At 46.7% G+C, this 24,548-nt stretch overlaps 2 protein-coding genes across 2 annotated transcripts in view; both read left to right on the top strand.

The window, feature by feature from the left end:
* The first annotated feature begins 2,439 nt into the window (after positions 1–2,439).
* Positions 2,440–15,873, top strand: LOC118081000 (E3 ubiquitin-protein ligase TRIM7-like). Its single transcript, XM_060270777.1, has 8 exons — positions 2,440–3,097; positions 5,119–5,214; positions 7,273–7,503; positions 8,049–8,071; positions 9,084–9,199; positions 11,554–11,580; positions 12,521–12,547; positions 14,731–15,873. The coding sequence occupies exons 1-8, from the start codon at positions 2,708–2,710 to the stop codon at positions 15,264–15,266; spliced, it is 1,446 nt and encodes a 481-aa protein (XP_060126760.1). The 5' UTR covers positions 2,440–2,707; the 3' UTR covers positions 15,267–15,873.
* A 2,935-nt stretch (positions 15,874–18,808) lies between these two features.
* LOC118077593 (E3 ubiquitin-protein ligase TRIM7) overlaps positions 18,809–24,548 on the top strand; it is a 31,060-nt gene continuing 25,320 nt past the window's right edge. The window contains exons 1-4 of the mRNA XM_060270994.1: positions 18,809–19,438; positions 21,374–21,469; positions 23,814–24,044; positions 24,213–24,235. Of these exons, the coding sequence (XP_060126977.1) occupies positions 19,010–19,438; positions 21,374–21,469; positions 23,814–24,044; positions 24,213–24,235 (779 nt within the window). The 5' untranslated portion in view covers positions 18,809–19,009. The remainder of the gene's footprint in view (positions 19,439–21,373; positions 21,470–23,813; positions 24,045–24,212; positions 24,236–24,548) is intronic.

Genomic DNA, 24,548 nt, shown 5'->3' with positions numbered 1-24,548 from the left:
GGATTTGTGGGGCATAGAAATTGGTTCATTTTTTCCTTCAAAATATAGTCCAGCCCACCACATGGTGTGAGGGATGGTGGACCTGCCCACAGCTGGAAAAGGTTGCTGACCCCTGTTATAGCTCTTGTGAGCTCTGATATCAGCAGAAGTTTGGCAAGGTGTCCGCGCTGTGCCTTAAGGGGTGTGTTTGTTACAGGTAGGTAGCCATGTTAGTCTGACGTAGTCGAAACAAAATAAAAAAAATCCTTCCAGCAGCACCTTAGAGACCAGCTAAGTTTGTCATAGGTATGAGCTTTTGTGTGTATCTGAAGAAGTGTGCATGCACACAAAAGCTCATACCTATGACAAACTTAGTTGGTCTCTAAGGTGCTGCTCCATGGAGTTTTCTTGGCAGGGATACTGGAGTGGATTGCCAGTTCCTTCTCCAGGTGGATCACATTTAGTCAAAACTCTCCACTATGACCTGTCCATCTTGGGTGGCCCTGCATGGCATAGATCATAGCTTCTCTGAGTTATTCAAGCCCCTTCGCCACGACAAGGCATTGATCCATGAAGGATCAATTATTTAACTTATTTAACTTATTTAACTTATATGCAGAATTCATCATGCGAAAGGCTGGACTAGATGAATCCCAAGCAGGAATTAAGATTGCCGGAAGAAATATCAACAACCTCAGATATGCAGATGACACAACCTTGATGGCAGAAAGCGAGGAGGAATTAAAGAACCTTTTAATGAGGGTGAAAGAGGAGAGCGCAAAATATGGTCTGAAGCTCAACATCAAAAAAACCAAGATCATGGCCACTGGTCCCATCACCTCCTGGCAAATAGAAGGGGAAGAAATGGAGGCAGTGAGAGATTTTACTTTCTTGGGCTCCTTGATCACTGCAGATGGTGACAGCAGTCACGAAATTAAAAGACGCCTGCGTCTTGGGAGAAAAGCAATGACAAACCTAGACAGCATCTTAAAAAGCAGAGACATCACCTTGCCGACAAAGGTCCGTATAGTTAAAGCTATGGTTTTCCCAGTAGTGATGTATGGAAGTGAGAGCTGGACCATAAAGAAGGCTGATCGCCGAAGAATTGATGCTTTTGAATTATGGTGCTGGAGGAGACTCTTGAGAGTCCCATGGACTGCTAGAAGATCAAACCTATCCATTCTTAAGGAAATCAGCCCTGACATGGGCGTACCCAGGATCAAAACTAGGGGGGGCAAGGGGCGGGGCCAAGGCACAGAAGGGGAGGGGCCACAAAGTGGGCGGGAACGGCAAACTCGCGCTCCGCCGGGCTGTGCCCCTCCCTAGAAGCAGGGCTGGTGGGCGGAGGTGGAGCCCAGCCCAGCGGAGCGCGAGTTCGGCGTTCCCGCCCACCGCGCCGCGCTCCCTGGTTCCCCGCCGCGCTTGGCCTTGCCTGAGGGCGCGCCGGGGAGCTGGAGGGAGGGTGCGGCGCGGTGCGGTGGGAATGGCAAACTCGCACTCCGCCGGGCTGTGCTCCGCCTCTGCCCACCAGCCCTGCTTCTAGAGTAGGGCAGCTGCCCTAACTTGCCCCGTGGTGGGTACGCCCTTGAGCCCTGAGTGCTCCCTGGAAGGACAGATCGTGAAGCTGAGGCTCCAATACTTTGGCCACCTCATGAGAAGAGAAGAATCCTTGGAAAAGACCCTGATGTTGGGAAAGATTGAGGGCACTAGGAGAAGGGGACGACAGAGGATGAGATGGTTGGACAGTGTTCTCGAAGCTACGAACATGAGTTTGACCAAACTACGGGAGGCAGTGCAAGACAGGAGTGCCTGGCGTGCTATGGTCCATGGGGTCACGAAGAGTCGGACACTACTAAACGACTAAACAACAACAACAAGGTGCTGCTGGAAGGAATTTTTTTACTTTGTTTCGGGTGTGTTTGTGTGTGCGATGTTCTGATTTTCTTATCTATATCCAATCAAATTGATGTTCTTATCTTCTGCCCTCCCCTCCCCCCCATGAGAACTTTTGTTGTTATTATTTAAGCAACTAATGTGGAAATGTGGAGAGCTGGGTTTAAGGCTGGAAAAAACATGACACCGTGAGCTTGAAAAGGACAGGTTGGCTCACCCTGAAAAACCAAGCAACACCCACATTTAGGAGCACAGTGACCCTTGATTCTCTCACCGCTGCTGTTTTGTTGTTCTTGTCCTTCTGTTTAGCTAATAAAGCGAAATTAAAAGGGTTTTTTAAAAAAAAGATTTATACAGAGAAAGATTTATACACTTCCCTCTTTCTTGAGACGGGTCTGATGCTTTGTGCATGCACACGAAAGCTCATACCAAAATAAAAACTTAGTTGGTCTTTAAGGTGCTACTGAAGGAATTTTTTTATTTTGTTAAGGAAGTAAGAAAGGGATTGTGTGTGAGAAACCTTAGTTCACTGTCTTAACTCCTCAGTGGGGGGCGGGGAAGGACAGAGTTGTTTATCTGTTAAAAGGAGGGAGGAGAAGGAACATAACAGAAGCCAAAAAGAGCCATTGCCTCTCCCCAATTTATTATTAAAAAACAGATGTAGGGAGCACAATAAAGGCAAAGCTTAATCCATTGGGGTTTTTTTTCAGTGGGGCTCTTGTATGCCCCAGAGCTTGCCCTCCACGGAAGCAGAAGCAGGAAACGAAACACCTTGGCACTAACAGAAATCAGAAAACGAAACCAAGGCTGTTGTTTTGTCCAGGGAGAGGCCACCATGGCAGCTGGAACCCCCGAGAAGGAGCTCGGCGAAGAAGTGACTTGCTCCATCTGCCTGGAGTACTTCAAAGATCCAGTGACTACAAACTGCGGGCACAATTTCTGCCGAGCCTGCCTCAGAGAGTGGCTGGAGAACCCTTTTTGCCCTCAGTGCAGAGCAGCCTTGAAGCCACGGCAATTCAAGCCAAACAGGAAACTGGCAAATGTGGTCGAAATAATCAGGAAAATTGAGGAGCGGAAAAATGCTGAGCTGTGTAAGGGGGACCAGGAGCCCTGCAAACTCTTCTGCAAGGATGACCAGGTCCTCATATGCGTGATCTGCAACCTATCCAAGGAGCACCGAGATCATCACGTCATCCCTATGCAGGAGGCTGCTCAGGAGTATAAGGTAGGGAATTGCCACTGTTTGGGGGGTCCAGATGGATAGAGCAAGAGGAGACACAATAGATACGTCTGAAGTGCCACATGGTATGCTTTTATTTAAGCAGCGCTAGGCAGAAGGTAGTTTGGGATCTGCTGGTGGAACTGTAGGTGATTTGCAGTAGGTTGGAAAGGCCTCTTGATTCCCAAATGTTTAATAATAATAGCACAAATGCCTTTCACCGGCTGCTGCTGGTATGCTAGCTGTTACCATTCTTGGACTGGGATAGTCTGGCCAAGGTGATCCATGCATTAGTTACCTTAAGACTCAACTGTTTCAATGTGTTCTATTTGTGGGGCCACCTTTGGGTGTGGTTTGGAGACTCCAGCTGGTGCAAAATGCTGCAGATAAGACAGTTCACGGGGACACACTATCGCCAACGTGTAACTCTGATGCTCAAAGCTTGCACTGGCTGCCCATCCTGGGGTTGCGGCACTCATCTCGCTTTAAAGGCCGAGGGAGCCGGCGTTTGTCCACTTCGGCAGACAGTTTTTCCAGGGCATGTGGCCAGCATGACTAAGCTGCTTCTGGCGAAACCAGAGCAGCGCACAGAAACGCCGTTTTTACCTTCCTGCCGGAGCGGCACCTAGATATCTACTTGCACTTTGACATGCTTTTGAACTGCTAGGTTGGCAAGAGCAGGGACCGAGCAACGGGAGCTCACCCCATCACAGGGATTCGAACCGCCGACCTTTTGATCAGCAAGCCCAAGAGGCTCAGTGTTTTAACCCACAGTGCCACCCGCACATGGGCGTAGGCAGGGGGGGACAGGAGGGGGCAATTGCCCCCCTAGAAGCAGGGCCGCTGGCCAGCCTGCCCCGCTGCCCGCCTGGTGCCGTCTCCCTTCTCCCTGGCTGGCTGTGGAGCGGGCGGAGGGAAAGCCAGGCAACCGCTTTGCGCGGCTCTGGGGCTTTCCCTCCACCTGCCCCGGCGATTGCAGAGGGGGAGGAGGGGATCGGAGCAGCCCAATTTCGGGCTGATCCTGGCTCCCCCTCGCCCCTGCCAAATGCGGAGGGGGAGGAGGGAGTCGGAGCAGCCCGAAATCGGGCTGATCCTGGCTCCCCCTCACCCCTGCTGATCGCGGAGGGGGAGGAGGGAAAGCTGGCAAGGGAAAAGGGAGCTTTCCTTGCCCCACTGTGGCCCCTCCCCCTCCCCTTGGCCCCTCCCCTTGGCCCGCCCCTTGCCCCCCCTTGATTTTCATCCTGGCAACACCCCTGCACCCGCATCCCAAGGTTCTTGTGTTAATTTGGGCCCAGGGCGCCTCAAGGACTGCCGTATTCCTTATATCCCTTCCCAACCAATGTGATCTTTGAGGAGGACATTTCAGTGGCGTAGCAAGGTCAGGTGGTACCCGGTGCGAAAAACTTTTTGTCAACCTCCCCCCCCCCACTGAAATTGAAATCTGTCAAAAAGAGCCGCGCAGGCGATCCTGATGCAGATCCCGCCTTCTCTCTCCCCCCCCCCGGCACATTGTTAGTGGTCCCCCTTCGCTTGGATGCAGGACTCAGATGCACCAGGAACCATGAGTTTGGTATTGTTGGTCCAGCTATTGAGAACTTCCTTCCAGTTGAGATCAGACAAACCTGTTGAACTTCCAGCACCAACTGAAGACATTTTTCTTCCAGTGCGCATTTAAGTTGAGGTCCGATTTTATGGTTTATGCCCATATTTTGCCTTTTCTGCATCATAATTCTTGTACCCTGATAAGATACAATTGTAGTTAAGTGGCAAATAAAGTGTTTAAATAAACAAAAGACCTACAATTCGAGTATGCAAATAGAGGTGGGGTCATGTAGCGAATCACAAGAGGATTGTGTTGGTGCTGGTGTTGTTGTCGTCGCCCCAGCAGCCAATAACAGGAAGCTTTGAAATTAAGAGCTGGGCCTCATCTACAGTCCATCGGATCAGACATGGCTTTATGAGGAACTCAGTTGGGGGAAACTGGACTGGCTGACGAAGCAAAAATCTTTGTTTTTCTGTTTGTGCAGGGGAAAATTGAGGTCCAGATCCAGGCCCTGGAGAAAAAGAGAGAAAACATTTTGCACCGGGAACAGGCTGAAGATGAGAAGAAGCAGAAATTTTTAGTAGGTGTTTGTTCCTCCAGCGGCTCAGTCCTCGAGGAAGCAAACATCTCCGTTTTCAACCTGAGCACCGAATGTTGTTCCTCGGTACCAACATGGCTGGTCCAGCACATGCAAGTTCTCTGCTGGGTGGCTGGTGGTACTAAATGGTGCCTTGCATGTGTGAAGGATTGCTGGGGTCACAGAGGACACAACCATGCAGCCCGTTCACACATTCAGCAAGCTGCTGATTGCTAACTAATTGACAAGTGGCCTACAGGCTTGTGTGAACTCACCATCGGTGTTCAATACATTGCCCCCCCCAAAAAAATGGTTTGGAGAAGGGCAGCCCATAGCCCAACGGCAGAGCATCTTTGGGTGCAGAAAGTCCCAGCTTCAATTATGTGCATCTTAACATAGGGCTGGAAGCAAATTCTCCCTGAAATCCTGGCCAGACACTGTGGACAACACTTAGCTAAATGGACCAGCACTCTTCCTCGGTATAAGGCAGCTTTCTGTGTTGCTATATGACATCCAAAGCCCTTTGATTATACGGGTGAAAACAAGGAAATGCTATCTTCCACCAAAGACCCAAGTACAGTCGTACCTTGGATCCCAAACGCCCTGGAACTCGGACGTTTTGGCTCCTGAACTCCACAAACCCGGAAGTGATTGCTCCAGTTTGCGAATGTTCTTTTGGAACCTGAACATCTGACGGGGCTCCCGCGGCTTCCGATTGGCTGCAGGAGCTTCCTGCAGCCAATCAGAAGCCGTGGTTAGGTTTTTGAATGTTTTGGAAGTCGAATGGACTTCCGGGACAGATTCCGTTCAACTTCCAAGGTACGACTATACTACAAATTTCCACACACTCTCATTATGGTCATTGTAGACACATGCAAAGCAGATGCTCCCCCAGACAGTTTCAAATGACTGAATCATTCAAAATGCCATTTAAAACCAGCAATTTAAACTATTCTCGATGCACATTTTGAATCGACATAGCCAGTGGCAGAGAAAGGGCGGTGCGGTGGGGGCGGGCCATCCCAAGTGTCATCCCTGAGGGGGAGTGACAAAATCCCCCCTGGGCGCATAGCTGCCAAGTCTCCCGTTTTCCCCGGGAAACCCCCGTTTTTCCAGCTGTCCCCAGCCGAAAAAATGGATTTTTTTGTTTTTTCTCGGTTTATTCTGGCGCGGTGGCCATTTTGGAACTGGGCGGAGCATGCTCAGAAGTGACATTTGATGCTGCTCTGCCCAGTTCCAAAATGGCTGCAGCGCGACTTCTGGTGCGGCAGCCATTTTGGAACTGGGTTACAGCAGCATCAAAGGTCACTTCTGAGCATGCTCCGCCCAGTTCCAAAATGGCCGCCGCGCTACTTCCGGTATGCTACTTCCGGTCCGGTCCCTTATTTTCAGAGAGGAACTTGGCAGGTATGCCTGGGCGGATCGCCGCCATGTCAATAGGGATCCCCAGGCAAACAGGCTGGGACATGCGGCCCCCATAGGGAAGGAGCGCTAGATGGGGCCTCAGCTGCCCTACAGCTGGGGGGAGGCAACAGGCGGACAGAGGCCGTGCTGTGCTTTCCCCCATGTGTGCTGCATCCCTATGGAGGGTTCACCTCGCCCCTGTGGGCAGTTGGCCCCGACCCTGGGTGTGCCACCCCAGGTGCCCAAGAGGCTTCCTCCGCTGCTGGACGTGGCAGGCTGTTGAGGTATAAGTTGCCCAGCAAACCTTTTAAGAGAATACATGGGGAAAGGTCTTGTGGTAGACCGTCAGTACTTGCCAGAGGAAGGGAAGTATCATGTGCCAAATTAATTCGTTGCTACAGGCACACACTGTTGCTTAATTTGGAGGGGTTGTATGCCCTCCCCCTCACCCCCCTAAAAATCTGCTCTGGAAGGTCCCCTATCCCTCTGGAGCAGATTTGAGGTTGCCTGGGGGGTTGTAGAAAAGGAAAGGGAAATTCTGTTGTGTGAATAGAAGTGTGTTGTGCAAGTGGAACAGCAGCATTGGATACAATCCAGTCTCCTAGTCCACTGTTTGCCACCTTTCCTTATGCCTCTTTTTTTTTCTTGCCCCTCTAGTCGCAGGTAGGAGTGGAGAAACTCAATATCAGGTGTGTTTTTAAGCAAATGCAGAAGTTCCTTAAGGAAAACGAGCGCCGTTGGTTGGCCCAGCTAGGAGATATGGAGAGAGAGATTGAGAAGACATGGAAAGAAAATGTTGCCAGCCTCTCCGATGAGTCTTTCCGCCTCAACGTGCTCATCAGCGACATGCAGCAGAAGAGGCAACAGCCAGCCGGCAAATTCTTGCAGGTGAGACTTGAGACAGAGATGTATCCCACTCCCTTGCTATGAAAAAACGTGCCTAGACATTCCGTTGTTGTGCCCATAACCTAGGTTTAAGGTGTCATTTAGCTCCTAGCTTTCATATCTCAGTTTCTAACACTGTATAAGAATTATTAAATACGTAAATCTGAAACAAGGCAACTGACACAGCCATTTCTTCAAAATTTGCACTTCTCTGAATTTTGCTGCGCACGTCTCCAGCGAAACATTGCGTGCAAAAATGCCTATAATAAGGTAAAAATGTATTCGTCCATGAAAATAGCATCAAAATGCATTATATTAAGGAAAATTGATGTACAAAAATGTGTATATTTGAGGGGGAAACGCATAGAAAAATGCACATTATTAGGAGACATTCACACACTGATGAATTTCCATGAAGGACTTCCATCGCAAATAGTTTGGGAAACGTCGAGAACTGCATTTAGGGCTGCAAAAATCAGAAGCTGCAGGAAAGCGGAATAAACAGATGCACCTGTCCCACCTGAGACCCATTTCTCTCTTTCTTTCAGGACATAAAAAATACTCTGAGCAGGTATGTGACTCTTTCTCTCTCTGCTTGCTGTTCTTCCTGGTTTTGATGGTCTCTTGCAGCAAGAGCAGTGAAGGATATTGCGGCACCTTTAAAGATGAATGGATTTATTAGGGCATGTAAGCTTTCATGGATGACTGTTCCCTTGATCGATGCCTGATGTTGTTACCATGAGTTTCAGGAACATAGCTACATAGTTGAAGAGGGAGGGGCAGTATCGTAAACAGTGAGGTCAAAAGGAAGTGAAGGTTTTGAGCAGTAGACTCCTCTCTCTCTCTCTCTCTCTTTCTCTCTCTCTTTCGCTTTTGATTCGTCTCGCTCTCTAACACTCACTCACTCACTCACCAATTTCAGTGGTACCTTGGTTTTCGAATGTAATCCATTCTGGAAGACCGCTTGAGTTCTGAAACGTTCAAAAACCGAAAACTCAACAGCCGGCAATTAGGCTTCAGGATCTTGCACTCAGCAGAAGCAGCGTGGCATATTCGACTTCCGAGGCGTGTTTGGAAACCAAAGCATTTACTTCTGGGTTTACGGCGTTCATAAAACGAAATGTTCGACAATGGAGACGTTCGGAAACCGAGGTGCCACTGTATTGCTGAAGGAACCTTGTCACGAGTAAATAAAATATCCAGTCTGCCACTTCATGCTACTATGGGATAAGGGAACCTGTGGTTAGAATCATAGAGTTGGAAGAGACCACAAGGGCCATCCAGTCCAACCCCCTGCCAAGCAGGAAACACCACCAAAGCATTCCTGACAGATGGCTGTCAAGCCTCCGCTTAAAGACCTCCAAAGAAGGAGACTCCACCACACTCCTTGGCAGCAAATTCTGGTGCTGCTGAACGACAGCTCCCATCATGTCTGACCATTGCCCATGGTGGCTGGGGCTGATGGGAGTTGTAATCTAACAATATCTGTAGGGTCACAGATTCCCCATCCTTGTGATTCAGGCCTGCAGGAGGAGACAGTGCTTTCAAACCATTCTTTTAACTGGCTTTCAACTTCCTTCCAGGTATCAGGAGGGGCAACTTAGGCCAGTGGTAGAGCTTTCTCCAGGGCCTGAGGAGAGACTCAGAAGTTACTCTCATAAAAGGCTGGTTCTCAAAAAGGTCATGGAAGAAATTGAAGGTATTGGGGGACAGCTCTAGGAGGCGGGCGGGTTTTCCAGATTGGGTGCATGCAAAGTGAGGGTCTGGCTTTCTCCGCAATGTTCCAGGTGTCTGACAAGTGAGGCTCTAGTCACACTTCTGCCCGTTTCCTAAAATCATAGCTGCCAAGTTTTCCCTTTTCTCGCGAGGAAGCCTATTCAGCATAAGGGAAAATCCCTTTAAAAAAGGGATAACTTGGCAGCTATGGCTAAAATGGGGCTCGGAGTGTCTTCCTTAAAAGGATCTTCCTCATCAAAGGCCACATCTGCACATAGTCGCCAAGTCTCCCGTTTTTCGCAGGAAACCCCCGTATTTTAAACCATTTCCTGCTGGCAGCCCGGATTGGAAAAAACCCCGTAAATCCCTTGGATTTCCTACCTGCCAGGGAGGCTTCATTTTGGGTCCTGGCACCGCCCGATTTCCAGTGCCCAGACATGGGTAGTGCGGCACTGGAAGTCGCTTCTACGCATGTCCAGACATGCGTAGAAGCTACTTCCGGTGCTGCTCCACCCATGCCTGGGCACCGGAAATATCGGGCACAGCGGCACCGGAAGTTGCTTCTACACATGTCCGGACAGGCGTAGAAGCGACTTCCGGTGCCACGCCGCTGCTGATCCCTAATTTTTCAGCGGGAGACTTGGCAGCTATGAATCTGCACCATACATTTGAAGCACTGTTATTATATCACTTTAACAGTCATGGCTTCCCCCCAAGGAATCCTGGGAATGGTAACTTGTCAAGAGTGCAGAGACATCTGCTCACTTCACAAAACTACAATTCTGGGAGTGGTTTAACAATCAAATCCTTCTGAGAACTGTCGCTCTGTAAGAGGAATAAGGGTCTTCCAGAGTTTGGAGACCCACAGACCAGGCCACATTATACCGGTTTATCAGGGTGCCAACTTGAAAAAAATATTGTGGGGGCCCAGATAAGCCCTGCCCAACTGATCACATGACACAGTGCACGCACACCATTTGAATGGGAATACCCATCAACTTTGTGGGGCTCCTGCCCCCTCAATTATTTTATTGTGGGGGCCGAAACCCCCACGGCCTCTATCAGTTAGCTCCTATGCGACTTATTATTGACTCCATCGGTTACTAATATACGATTTCTAAACTTGCTCTGCATATTAAACTGCACAGGAGTAGCCAGCTTGGTGCTTTCTAGAACTGCCACCAGTCTTAGCCAACAACATAGTCAACGATCGTAGTCCAAATAGCCCCAGAAGGACCAGAGGTTCCCCATCCCTCCTTGGGAAGAGACTGCCCCCAACCGGTCTCAACTCTTTGTGGGTGATTATGTGTTGGACTACAGCAAGGGTGAGGGACGCAGGTGGCGCTGTGGGTTAAACCACAGAGCCTAGGGCTTGCCGGTCAGAAGGTCGGCGGTTCAAATCCCCGCGACGGGGTGAGCTCCCATTGCTCGGTCCCACCTAGCAGTTCGAAAGCACATCAAAGTGCAATTAGATAAATAGGTACCGCTCCGGCGGGAAGGTAAACGGTGTTTCCATGTGCTGCTCTGGTTCGCCGGAGGCGGCTTTGTCATGCTGGCCACATGACTTGGAAGCTGTACGCCAGCTCCCTCAGCCAATAACGCAAGATGAGCGCCGCAACCCCAGAGTCGGTCATGACTGGACCTAATGGTCAGGGGTCCCTTTACCTTTACCTTTACCTTTACAGCAGGGGTAACTAATGCAGTTCCCTCCAGGTCCTGTGGGGACTCCTGCTCATGTCAGCCCTAGCCAGGATGGAGTCCAGCAACATCTGGAGAACCTCATCTACCTCTTGAGAGCATTTCTCCTGCTGAACTTGGAAATGGAGGGGGCAGAATCTGTTGTCTGGCAACTTAAGTATCCATTTATGCACCCACCCACTTCTTTGGAGCAATATTTGAAAAGCAAAAGCCCAGTTGTACAAGAACATAATGTGAACATCAGAACATCAGAAGAGCCTGCTGGATCAGGGCAAAGGCCAATCTAGTCCAGCATCCTTTTCTCCCAGGGGCCAACCAGATGCTTCTGGCAAGTCCAGAAGCAGGAACAGAGTGCAACAGCGCTCTCCTGATCTGCAGTTCACTGGTGATTGGTATTCACAGCCATGCTGCCTCTGGCAGTAGAGGTACAACCTAGCCATGGACCTCCTTTTATTCTTCCTCTCCGTCAAGTTGCTTCCCTTTACTCCTAAAGCAGTTTTCAAATTATAAAAAAGAAGCATAGGTTACTTCACTAGTGTCATTTAAATGCTGGCCATACTAAGTTATTTTGTGATTGACTCGTATTGCTGTGTGCCTCATCGGAAGTAAATTTGTCCTCTTTTCCTTCCCCCATAACAGAGTCTTTGGAAGGAGCACTGAGCAAAGGTAATTTGGTGGTCGTTTTATGGGAAGCAAAACTCTGACGGGGGAGATGATGGGAGGAGTCCCTCTTTTAAATGAGAGATAGGGAGGGGAAGGTTTTGCATTGCTCCAGGTGAAAGGTGGGGAGGAAATGATGCAGTTTTGGGTGCGGGTGGCACTGTGGGTTAAACCACTGAGTCTAGGGCTTGCTGATCAGAAGGTCGGCGGTTCGAATCCCTGCGACGGGGTGAGCTCCCGTTGCTCCGTCCCAGCTCCTGCCAACCTAGCGGTTCGAAAGCACGTCAAAGTGCAAGTAGATAAATAGGTTCCGCTCCTGCAGGAAGGTAAATGGCATTTCCGAGTGCTGCTCTGGTTCGCCAGAAGCGGCTTTGTCATGCTGGCCATATGACCTGGAAGCTGTACACCGGCTCCCTCAGCCAATAATGCGAGAAGAGTCGGTCACGACTGGTCAGGGGTCCCTTTACCTTTATCTTGGGTTTTGGTGAGGTTGCCTGGAGGACTCCTAAGGAGAGGGGAGAGGGGAGGAGAGGAGGCTGAGGGAACCCTCCACAAGGGAGGGTGTTTGAAAAAAGGGTGAGAGGCTGCCAACTCTGCAGGCAAGAAGTGACATAACTGGGCTCTTGAGCCCCACAGGGAAGCTGCAGAAAGAATGTAGTTGCTCAAGGGAGCCGTGGACTCCAAAAGGTCGAAAACCTCTGGTGTAGACAATACTAAATTAGATTGCAGGGGGTTGGACTACATGCCCTTTGGGATCCCTTCCAATTCTGCAGTTCTAACAGTCAGCTTTGTTATATGGCTTTCTATGTTTATAATTAAAATGCTAATCTCAGTATTCTGTGAGTGTTTCTTTCATCGTTCTTTTTTTCCCCCATGAAATGACATACTTGCTGTATGTATTATTATCTCGCTTTACGTTTGTCCACATTTTATTCCCAAAAAACAGAGCCGGCAAAGGAAACGCTGAGCAAAGGTAACTATTAGCAGGAAAATGTAGGAGATGGGGAAACTCTTGATGGGTGATGAAGGCTTAAATATCTATAATCAGGTTGCATCTGGGAGGTGGTTCCACACACCTTTCTTCCAGAAAATTCAAATAAGAACCTGACTGATGGAGGCAGACCAGAGTAGTGGCTCACAGTGATTGCAAATGTGGATTGTTTTTATTATTATTATTATTATTATTATTATTATTATATTTAAATGCCTATCTTGACGTTCCTTCCAATGGAACCCAGGGAGGCAAACACCAAAGTAAAATTAAACACCAACAACCACCACCACCACCAACTTAAAAATAAAATAAAAACTTTTAAAAATAAATAAATTAAGAACATTTTTTTTAAATGTTAAGATCACTTAAAACATTGGAAAATTTGCCAGCACCCAGTCATTGCTGGCAAATGACGTTCTGCAACCCTGTGAGCAGAATCCTCTCTTTCCATCTCCGGAAATTGTGAAGAGGGAAGTTTTCAATGGGACCAAAATGTGAGGAGCAGGATCAAATTCTCCCTCTTTTTTTACTGCACTCTTAGCTATGATTCATCCTCCTCAGTCGCAATTGATGGGGTGGGGAGAAACTCACGCAATGGCGGTGCTATTGAAAAGGGAAGAGTTAAAGTGATAGAGTTGTTTTATAGGGAGGAGAGACAGACCATAGATGCCCCATAAAAAAGTGAGTTAACTAAGGGCTTATACACATTTACCTTTTGCCCCATGCTTCCTAGGCACTGGTTCTGCGCTTAAAAGCTCTGCATCCGAGTATTTGTTTGTTTTGCCCCGGAGCTTCCCTCGCGAAAACCTGCTCTTTAGTGCTCAATCGGAGCAAACGTCAATTCAAGTTTCCCTGCAGATTGCCATTTGCTCCGATCAAGCTTTAAAGAGCAGGTATTTCTGGGGAAATCTCTGGGGACAAAGAAAGGGTATCTGGAAAAAGGGGGAGAGGCAAGTGTGGACAAGCCCTCAGTGTGCCTGTTCTGCTTTAAATTCCCGTGTGGAAGTTGAGCGAGGGTGTGAGTTGACCCCGTAATCCCCTCCATTTTTGTTGGTTGTTATGGTTGTGCATTTTTGTGCTTTTATATTGTGAACCACCCTGAAATTGAAAGGGAGAGAAAACCCCTACGAAGGAAGAATGGCAAATTTAATTACATATGTGAATACTTAGAACTAGCAAAAATGGCAGAGGTAATCAGGAACCAATCAAACCAAAAATTGTTAAAGAGCGTTATTAGGAAAACACTGTTCCCAAACAAAATCCTTAATATGCTTTGACTAATTTTCTCAAGGGACGCGGGTGGCACTGTGGTCTAAACCACTGAGCCTTGGGCTTGCCGATCAGAAAGTCAGCAGTTCGAATCCCCGCAGCGGGGTGAGCTCCCGTTGCTCGGTCCCTGCTCCTGCCCACCTAGCAGTTCGAAAGCACGTCAAAGTGCAAGTAGATAAATACTGGTAGGTACCGCTCCGGTGGGAAGGTAAACGGCGTTTCCGTGCGCTGCTTTGGTTCGCCAGAAGCAGCTTTGTCATGCTGGCCACATGACCCGGAAGCTGTCTGCGGACAAACACCGGCTCCCTCGGCCTATAGAGTGAGATGAGCATGCAACCCCAGAGTCATCTGCGACTGGACCTAACGGTCAGGGGTAATAGATAATGTATATTATGTAAGATCAATGAATTAAAAGAAGAAAAAGGACACAGTTAAATAGGAGAGAAGAAGTAAGGAGCCGCAATGAGGTGGAGGGAAGTCACTCTTAAAGATTTTAAGACTTAATGTAGCAGTTTTATTTGATGTTGAATCATTTTGGGTTTTTGTGTGTAGCTTATTATGTCTTGAATAACGAATGGAATATCAAACTCGACAAAGAATATCTCCAGAATATCCAGAATCTTCAGGTGAAGGGTTTTCCATGGGGAGGGAGAGGGCCAAGTGGAAAACCGCTCGGACCCACGCTTTCTAGGTACGGGAACAGCGGAAGTGTGGGCAAGCCCCAAAAGGAGGGGGGAAAGGAACAAGTTCAGCAGCAGGCAGGGGAAGAGGAGGAGACGGCTCTGGGGAGGCCCTGGTCACTCGGCAGCCACCGAGTTCAACCTTTTCCTTTCTCTCTCTCTCTCTTTTAACGCCGCTCACCTTCTTTCCTTTTTCTCCCTTTTCCCCTTCAGTGAATGTGATTCTGGATCCCAACACGGCACACCCTTTCCTGGTTCTCTCTGAGGATCTGACGAGCGTGAGATGGGAAGACAGATATCGGGGCCTGCCCGAGAACCCCGGGAGATTCGACAGGGAATTCTGTGTGCTGGGCTGCGAGAGATTCACGTCGGGGAGACACTGGTGGGAGGTCGGGGTGGAAGAGGAGGAAGGGGCCATGTGGGCCTTGGGGGTGGCGCGAGTTTCCCTCAGGAGGAAGGGGTGTTTCAGCTTCAGTCCGAAGGAAGGCGTTTGGGCTGTGGGGAAGAGACCGACTGTCTCGCCTTGGCCTTGCCAGCTGTTTGCTTTAACTTCCCCTGAGTGGACTCCTTTGGCCTTGAGCCACGAGCTCAGGAAGATCCGGGTGTCCCTGGACTATGAAGAGGGCCAGGTACACTTTTTTGATGCTGATTCAAATGGCTTGCTCTTTGCTTTCTCTTCAGCCTCATTCTCCGGGGAGAGGCTCCTGCCCTTTTTCCAGGTGGTCTCAGGGGTCACAATGAATTGCTGAATCTTGAGGGGAATCCTCATTTACACATTTATGGAGCATTCGTCCTCATTTGCTTGCGTAATGTTTACATGGGGGGGTTGGCTTTATCTAGTCTTTCCCGAATATTCATTCTGCTTTGCTGTAGACAACAACAACCTTTGTTCTGCATTCATTCACGTCCTGGTTGGAAGGGGAACAAAACCCCTTCGCTGATTATTCGGATAAACATTTTTTCTCTTTTCTTTTTTAATGTTTATTTCAGTAATAAATTGTACACCACAGTTTACGTTTAAAAACCTTACAATATATACATTACAAACAATACATACATTGCAAAAATGCAAAAATTATATCAGTTAATAAAGTAAGGAGTGTATGAAAAAGATAAAACATTTTAGTCTTAACTGACTTAATATTTGCTGTATTTTTGTCTTTAGACATTTCACAAGTCACTTTGTGGCTCTTTCGTTTCTTTCTTTTTTTAATCAATGGTTTTTTATTCATTTTCCACATTTAAAAGAAATACTGTAGCCATTTTTACAATTTCCACAATATTATATCACTTTTTCACATAATATACATATATAAATTTCCAACATGTCCATAGCTACTTAGGGGAGGAAGAAGGGGGGGGAACACACAAAGAAAAAAAGGAAAAAAGGACAACAACAAATATTGGACTTCCACACTACCTTTTGCTGTTTTTTAAAGAAATTTTTAAGTTTTATGCAGTTTGTTACTCTTCATTGTTACAGTGGCTCTTTCGTTTCAAAAGGCAATGGATAAATAAAAAAAATCTCTTTATTTGCTTTCAGAGTGTATGCATGCCTCCCTGTTATTAAGTCAGCCCACACTATTTAATGCATTTCTTAGACACTTTCCAGACTGCAGAGAATCTGTTTTTTTCCGTTAAGTGGGTTTGTTGAGTTGGGGTGGGTGACCAGATCCACTTTAAATGCTCAAACCTTTAATTCAGGCTTCCTCAACCTCATCCCTCCAGATGTTTTCAGACTACAATTCCCGTCATCCCTGACCACTGGTCCTGCTAGCTAGGGATCATGGGAGTTGTAGGCCAAAAAGATCTGGAGGGCCGAGGTTGAGGAAGCCTGCTTTAAATGTTCAAACCTAAATTTCTGGTGCAAACTTACCACAAAATAGTGACTATCTGGAGGCGCTTTTAGCCACTTCTGGGTATTTATTCATTTTATTTATTTCCTAAAAAAGTATACACCATACGATTCTTTAAAAAGAGATCTTAGAATGGTTTACAAAAAGTATAAAGCATAACATATTGGTAAACACAGTTAAAAGCAACAATTTAAAGAAACAAGATAAGGAAACAAGATAAATTAAGAATTGTGTAAACTAATCATGGACAAAGCCACCCAAGTAAGTAACAATTTCCTTCTAACTTCCTCCAGCCCATCTAGTTGTAAAAAAATTTTGAAAACAAGTTTTCTAACTTCGATGTAACTTAGCATCCTAATATTTTGAAATGCAATGCACACTGCTTAAACATAAATAAATTAAAAATACTTTCCTGCTATCAACTGGTTTGAAGATAGGGACAAAACGAGAGGGCAAGAAGAACACATGTTTAAATAAGATTAGAAAACATTTATCGAGTATATGGACAATAACTCTGTACAGCTGAAAACACTGGCAGCATTAAGATAAATTCAACAGAGTAAATAATTCTTGATGGATGTAAAAGTGGAAAATTGATTTGAATGGTTATACTAAAATATGCGGGGATTTGGATATGTAAAATGAACCATGGAAAGAAAAGAAGGGAAGTCACTGGATATTTTAAAGTTTGTAAAATGTTTATTTGTAATTATAAAGCAGAAGATTTACGGTAATAAAAGTTATTATATAAAAGAAGAAGAAGATACGGACAAAACAAGAATTAATGGGCTGTATGCCTTTCATTGCCGTGGGCTCCATCATGTTACTTGGAACCTTGCGTTATTTATAATTTATAGAGTTTGATTTTGGTATGGAAATTTTTTCTAATATGTTTAGTTCTGGCTATTCTATTTTACTTTTGTTTTAAGAACATAAGAAGAGGCTGCTGGATCACGCCAATGGCCCATCTAGTCCAGAATCCTGTTCTCACAGTAGTACCGTAGTAATAATAATAATAATATACTTATACCCCACCCATCTCTGTGCGGCTCCCAACAGAATATTAAAAACATGATAAACCATCAAACATTAAAAACTTCCCTAAACAGGACTGCATTCAGATGTCTTCTAAAAGTCAGACAGTTTTTTATTTCCTTGACATCTGATATGAGGGCGTTCCACAGGGCGGGCGCCACTACCGAGAAGGCCCTCTGCCTGGTTCCCTGTAACTTGGCTTCTCGCAGTGAGGCAACCGCCAGAAGGCCCTCGGCGCTGGACCTCAGTGTCTGGGCTAAACGATGGGGGTGGAGACGCTCCTTCAGGTATACTGGGCCGAGGCTGTTAAGGGCTTTAAACGTCAGCATCAACACTTTGAATTGTGCTTGGAAACTTTATAAAGTTCTGTCATGCTGCCTCTTGAGTGTCTTTTGTCTTAAAAGTCCCAAACGTTGCAGCCTTCCTTATTTTATTTATTTATTACACCACCTTAGCCTTCCAAGGATCAAAAGGTGGTGTACACAGTTCTCTTCCTCCCCATTTCATCTTCACAACCCTGTGAGGTAGGCTAGGCTAAGAGATGGCGACTGACCAGTGATCCTCTTGATCATTTTGACGGTCCTTTTCTGAACTTTCCCCCCCTTTCCTTTGACCTCTGTTATTATACTGTTTATTATAAATAAATATATTAAAAACCCTACTCTATTTTTATTCATATATATATGCTTATTTTTTCTATTTTACATTTTAAAATATTCATGTAAATAACCTTAAAATATCAATATAACGAATCAGAAAAAATGTTTTCAAAACAACAACAACCCAGAGTTCTTTTTGTTGGGGATTGTTCAGATGGAAATTCTCAGCTGTCAAAAAAGGTTATTTATATATGCGACTACTGCTGCCCATTTTGTTAGCCTCAAAATGGAAAATGAGTGAGGTCCTGACTAAAGAAGAATGGCAACTTAAACTGATGGAATATGTGCAGCTTGCGGACCTAACACATAGAATAAGAATTAGAATATGTTTTATTGTAATTTTATTGGTGTGAGCTGCCCTGAGCCCGGTTTTGACTGGGGAGGGCGGGGTATAAATAAAAATTTATTATTATATTATTATTAAAAAGAACATACATTTAGAGAAGATTGGAAAATGTTTATTGACTATATGGGGCGAATTGTGTATCACTTGAAAACATTGGCAGCATTAAGATAAATTCAACAGTGTAAATAAGTTTTGATGGATGAAATAATGGAATGCTGAATGGTTAAGTTTATGTAAAATATGCAGGGATTTAGGCTATGCAAAATGAAACGTGGAAAGAGAAGGGGGGAAGTCATTGATATTTTAAGGCTCTCTTTATTTTTAAGTCGAAACAAAATATTAAAAAATCCTTCAAGTAGCACCTTAGAGACCAACTAAGTTTGGCATTGGTATGAGGCGCTTTCGTGTGCATGCACACTCCTGCTGCTCTGAAATGGGGCTCCTCCAGCTTCCACCGTGCAGCTTAATCTCGCAGGATCCTCCTGAGCTTTCCCCAGGGATTTAACCGCAATGACACGCCCAGGCAGTCTTGGAAAAGAGAAACGAAACTTAAAAAGAGGGTGTCTCTTAGGACTCTCCAGGGAGACGCAGCTATCATGGCGGCCGTGCAAGGGCTCTGCGATGAAGCGACGTGCTCCGTCTGCCAGGACTACTTCAGAGACCCGGTGACTCTGGACTGCGGGCACAACTTTTGCCGCGCTTGCCTGGCGGGTCTCTGGGAAGGATCCGGCCCCGACTCTCCCTCCTGCTGCCCGGAGTGCAAAGAAGCCGTGCAGCCCAGGAACTTCAAGCCCAACCGGCAACTGGCCAACGTCGCGGAGCTGCTCAAGAAACTCCAGGAGGGAGAAGGTGGAGGAAGGCGCGCACCAGGCGTGGGGCAGTGGCGGATGTGCCAGGCGCACCAAGAGCCGCTGAAGCTCTTCTGCAAGGACGATGAAGCGCCCATCTGCGTGGTGTGCGACAGGTCCAAGGAGCACCGCGAACACCGCGTGTGTCCCATGGAAGAGGCTTCCCAAGAGTACCAGGTAGGGAAGTCACGGCGGTGAGTGGATATCTGCAGGGACGGCGCCGCGCGCTTTTACGCGCCGCGCAACGAGGCTCACACTTACTTGCGCGCGCACATACCCTTAAAAATATACTGTATATATATTTCAAACTGGCATTGTCAAACACCGACGTCGTGGGACAAAGGAACCTATTGCCATGAAAAATCAAACGTGGAAAATGAAAAGAAAGCATTGCCAGAAATATATAAGACGCAACCCAAACTAATCGCTGTCAAACGGCGCGCCTCTGAGACGTGCGCCTGATCTATATGGGATCATCAAGCGCGTGGAGTGGGGGACAGTCGACATACAGTGTGGAAGCTCGGGTGGAGGAGGGCACAATCTCTTGCTTTCTTTTTGGGTAGGGTTGCGCGACTTGCGCCCCAGAAAGATCAAGTCGGTGGGGCAAACGCAGCAAAAACAACGCGGGAGGACAGCTGTGAGTCACTGGTTTCTGTAGCTGCAGCAGGCATTGTGGTTGTGATTCTCCAGGCACACTCCATTGTCTCTCGAGGCAGACAGATGCCAAGAACAACTGTAGGGGTTTCCTATGCTGTCTGTTGGCCCTGTGCCTCCTGTTGGCACCCGCCCACAGGGCCCTGTGCCTCTTGGTTTTTAAAATGGCAGGATGCCCTGGGAACTGTGGCGCTGACTTCCAGCTGCCAAGCCTTTTAATTCCCCTTCTCCGAAATAACCTGGGCACAGGGGGCCTTCCAAGGAAGAGGGCAGGGCCGTTGGAGATTTGCTTTCTGGCTGCCTACTAAAACACTCTTTTTCTAAAGGGGGGGGAGAAAGGGGATCCCAGTGATGCCTGGAGGGGAGGGGGGGCAACCAGAAAGACCAGTGGTCATGGCGTGTTTGTGGTGTGTGTGCCTCTTGGTGGGCGGGACTTTTTTTGCATTGGTTTTGGTTTGACCTTTCCCCCCTAAGCTATGCAGAATGCCAGAATAGGAACCCAGCTCCAGTTTCTGCAGGGAGCAAAGACAAAATGATAATAATCTGCACCCCTCCTGATTTGAGCCAAGATCCCTGGGCTGCCAATTTGTCGGTCAAACTAGCACTCATGAAGACGGTGAGGGGGTTCCCCAAAAACCTTAAGAGCTGCTTTTGGGAGGAATGGGGAGGGCATAAATGGGAAAGGGAGGATGTAGTGGAGATTAAATGAGGAGGATGGGGAGAACCACGTATGCCAGCTAGAGTTTCTTTGGAAAAGAAGGTGGAATAAAAATGCAATAAATAATAAATACATTAACCATTATTATTATTAATTAATTAATTAATTAATTTATATACCGACCTTCCCTCAAAGATATCAGGGCAGTTCAAAATACAGAAATACAGAATAAAAGCACAAAATAAATGCCTGAAAGCAAAACAAAAAAACCCCTCCCCCACAAACACATTTAAATGGCCATTAAATCATAAATCATAAAAGGCAAGGGTTAGCTAATGTGATATCTTCCAGATGTTGTCAGACACCATAGGTTTAAATCACGCCACTTCACCCAAAGAATCCAAAATCCTTTTGGAAGGGAAATGTGCTTTGAATATTGTGTGTGTGTGTGTGTGTGTGTGTATACAGCCCAGCTCTCGCCAGCCCCAGCCAGCATGGTCAAATGAGTTTAGCAACATCCAGAGAGCAAAAAGTTAGCTACCTTGAAGATAGCTCAGTTGGCATGAGACACTTAATCTCTGGGTCATGTGTTCGAGCCCCATGTTGAGCAAAAGATTCCTGCATCGCAGGGGGTTGGACTAGATGATCCTCATGGTCCCTCCCAACTCAATTCTACGATGCTATGATTCTACCCTAGTCCATCATTCTCTGATCAGACGTGTATTCCGCCCCCCCGCCCCGCCCCCCGGCATCAGGTGGACTGACCTCTGAATGTCGCAAAACTCTTTTATATTTTTAAGGAGCAAATCAAGGCCCGCCTAGAGACTCTGAAGGATGAGAGAGAGAAACTTGTGGAGCAGAATTTAGCCGAAGAGTTGAGAAGGCAGGAGTGTGTGGTAGGTATTTGTTCTTGCAGATCACGCATTAGGACTCCCCAGGCCACCCCGTCACTAAAGAAAAATAGCCTCCTGTGTGTTGGCCTGTATACAGGTGAAACTCGGCAAATTAGAATATTGTCGAAAAGTGCATTTATTTCAGTAACACAACTTACTATTTATTATTATTATTATTATTATTGAATTTTTACAAATGCTTTCTTTTGGAAATTCCACAGTAATAAAACAAATAGTTACAATAATACAAAAATAAACTTCGCTATTACATTTCATTAATTACATTCCATTTATAACTGACCCGCCTAAAGACAAATAATTACAATTACAACCAATAAAGGCTTGACATATCTTGCTTTGCATGTCATGCATCTATCTCATATATTGGCTTCACCTTTTAAGTTGCATTACTGAAATAAATGCACTTTTCGACGATATTCTAATTTGCCGAGTTTCACCTGTAGGTGTTGTTCTGTGGAGGCTATGGACTCCTTAACAGCTAAAAAAGCCAATGCAATTCTGGGTTGCATCAATAGGAGTATAGCATCTAGATCAAGGGAAGTAATAGTACCACTGTATTCTGCTCTGGTCAGACCTCACCTGGAGTACTGTGTCCAGTTCTGGGCACCACAGTTCAAGAAGGAAACTGACAAGCTGGAACGTGTCCAGAAGAGGGCAACAAAATGGTCAAAGGCCTGGAAACGATGCCTTATGAGGAACGGCTTAGGGAGCTGGGTATGTTTAGCCTGGAGAAGAGAAGGTTAAGGGATGATATGATAGCCATGTTCAAATATATGAAAGGATGTCATATGGAGGAGGGAGAAAGATTGTTTTCTGCTGCTCCAGAGAAGCGGACACGGAGCAATGGATTCAAACTTCAAGAAAGAAGATTCCACCTAAACATTAGGAAGAACTTCCTGACAGTAAGAGCTGTTCGGCAGTGGAATTTGCTACCAAGGTGTGTGGTGGAGTCTCCTTCTTTAGAGGTCTTTAAGCAGAGGCTTGACAGCCATATGTCAAGAATGCTTTGATGGTGTTTCCTGCTTGGCAGGGGGTTGGACTGGATGGCCCTTGTGTCTCTTCCAACTCTATGATTCCTTAGACTAGGATGTTCAGTCATTGGGGGTGGGTGGAGCCATTTGATTGCTTTCCAGAATGCCCAGCTGAGCTGCTTCTTATCCTTTTCAAGAACATGGACAGGAAACGGATTTGTCACGTATGCATCCCGGTTTACACTCACACTCAAATCACTGAAGAAGTGTGCATGCACACGAAAGCTCATACCAATGACAAACTTAGTTGGTCTCTAAGGTGCTACTGGAAGGAATTTTTTTTATTTTTTATTTTGATTCAAATCACTTGTGTGTTTTCTCCCCGAAATGGCAGCTTGTTGGTCACCCAGAACACAGCTGCTGTTGCACGACTGATGAATGGAATGAACCGGAGGATGAGTAATAAACTACCACAGGGGATGGTCCCTGTTTGTACCTGTTGGAATGTGTTTAGAAATCTGGGCGGGACGCGGGTGGCACTGTGGTCTCAACCACTGAGCCTCTTGGGCTTGCCGATCAGAAGGTCGGCAGTTCGAATCCCCGTGACGGGGGTGAGCTCCTGTTGCTCAGTCCCAGCTCCTGCCAACCTAGCAGTTCAAAAGCACGTCAAAGTGCAAGTAGATAAATAAGTACCGCTGCAGCGGGAAGGTAAATGGCGTTTCCATGCGCTCTGGTTTCCATCACGGTGTCCCGTTGTACCAGAAGCGGTTTAGTCATGCTGGCCACATGACCTGGAAAGCTGTCTGTGGACAAACGCCGGCTCCCTTGGCCTGCAAGCAAAATGAGCGCTGCAACCCCATAGTCGCCTTTGACTGGACTCAACCGTCCAGGGGTCCTTTACCTTTTTACCTTCGAAATTGGGCAAAATGCCCCATTTCCTTAATCTACAGCAGTGTTTCCCAGACTGAGATCTCCAGATGTTTTCGGACTACAATTCCCATCACCATGACCACTGGTCTTGCTAGTGAGGGATGATAGGAGTTGTAGTCCAAAAACAGCTGGAGACCCAAGTTTGGGAAACGCTGATCTACAGCAGACATCCCCAAACTTCGGCCCTCCAGATATTTTGGACTACAATTCCCATCATCCCTGACCACTGGTCCTGTTAGCTAGGGATCATGGGAATTGTAGGCCAAAACATCTGGAAGGCCGCAGTTTGGGGATGCCTGATCTACAGCTTACGAAAGAGCTTTATTCTGAATAGTCAGCATCCTTTGACTGAAGCTCCTCGACTCCCTTTGCCCCTTTCCAAATTTCTTTGTATTTCCCCCACTCCGCCTGCTTCCCTCCCGTAGGCGGGGTTAGAAATGGAGAAGCAGAAGATCAGAATTGCCTTTGAGATGATGCAGGAGTTCCTTGAGGAGAAACTGAACCTGTGGCTCGGCCAGCTGGAAGATGTGGAGAAAGAGATGGGGAGGTGGCAGGAAGAGAACCTCTCCAAACTCTCTGAGGAGATTTCGCAACTCAATGAGCGGATTGTGGAGCTGGAGGAGAGGAGCCTGCAGCCTGCGAGTGAATTCTTGCAGGTGAGACTCAACACAAAGGTGCCAGCTGGGCAGAAAGAAGGCACGGGCCTTTTGTTTTATGCAGTCAAGGAATGGAAAGGCCAAAGGAATTCCCCTGGCACAAAAAGAAGCCCAGGGCTTGTTTTGTCTTGTGCAACTGACACCTTTTCCCCTCTCTTTCTATTTCAGGACATCAGAAGTACTTTGAGCAGGTACCGTGGCTCTTCCACCACTTCCTTTCCTTCTCCCTCCCCCCCAATATATTTATTATTTTGTAACAAACAAAGACACAAAAGCGGAAACATACAGAATACAAAAAGTACAAAATACAAAAAAAACAAGAAAAAAGAAAAACAAAAAATCCAAAACTTCAACTTATATCTGTTCTAATATCGATGACTTCCTCATGTCCCTTCCAACTTCGTTACATTGTAAATCCTCTTTAGTAATTTCTAAATCTTATTCTTATACCTTGTTTACCATATAACTATTCTTATTCTAATCTTATCTTATATCATAACACAA

This window comes from Zootoca vivipara, chromosome 2 (genome assembly GCF_963506605.1).
Source record: "Zootoca vivipara chromosome 2, rZooViv1.1, whole genome shotgun sequence".
Classification (NCBI taxonomy): domain Eukaryota; kingdom Metazoa; phylum Chordata; class Lepidosauria; order Squamata; family Lacertidae; genus Zootoca; species Zootoca vivipara.
Note: the sequence above shows the minus strand (reverse complement) of the source record. Positions and strands in the feature narration are given on the sequence as shown.

Bases quoted from the DNA above. Each gene is read 5' to 3' on its own strand.
- LOC118081000 (XM_060270777.1), top strand. From the start codon at position 2,708: ATGGCAGCTGGAACCCCCGAGAAGGAGCTCGGCGAAGAAGTGACTTGC. The intron at 5,215-7,272 runs GTAGGTGTTTGT...TTGCCCCTCTAG, and splicing joins AGAAGAAGCAGAAATTTTTA to TCGCAGGTAGGAGTGGAGAA. The intron at 12,548-14,730 runs GTAACTATTAGC...TTTCCCCTTCAG, and splicing joins AAAGGAAACGCTGAGCAAAG to TGAATGTGATTCTGGATCCC.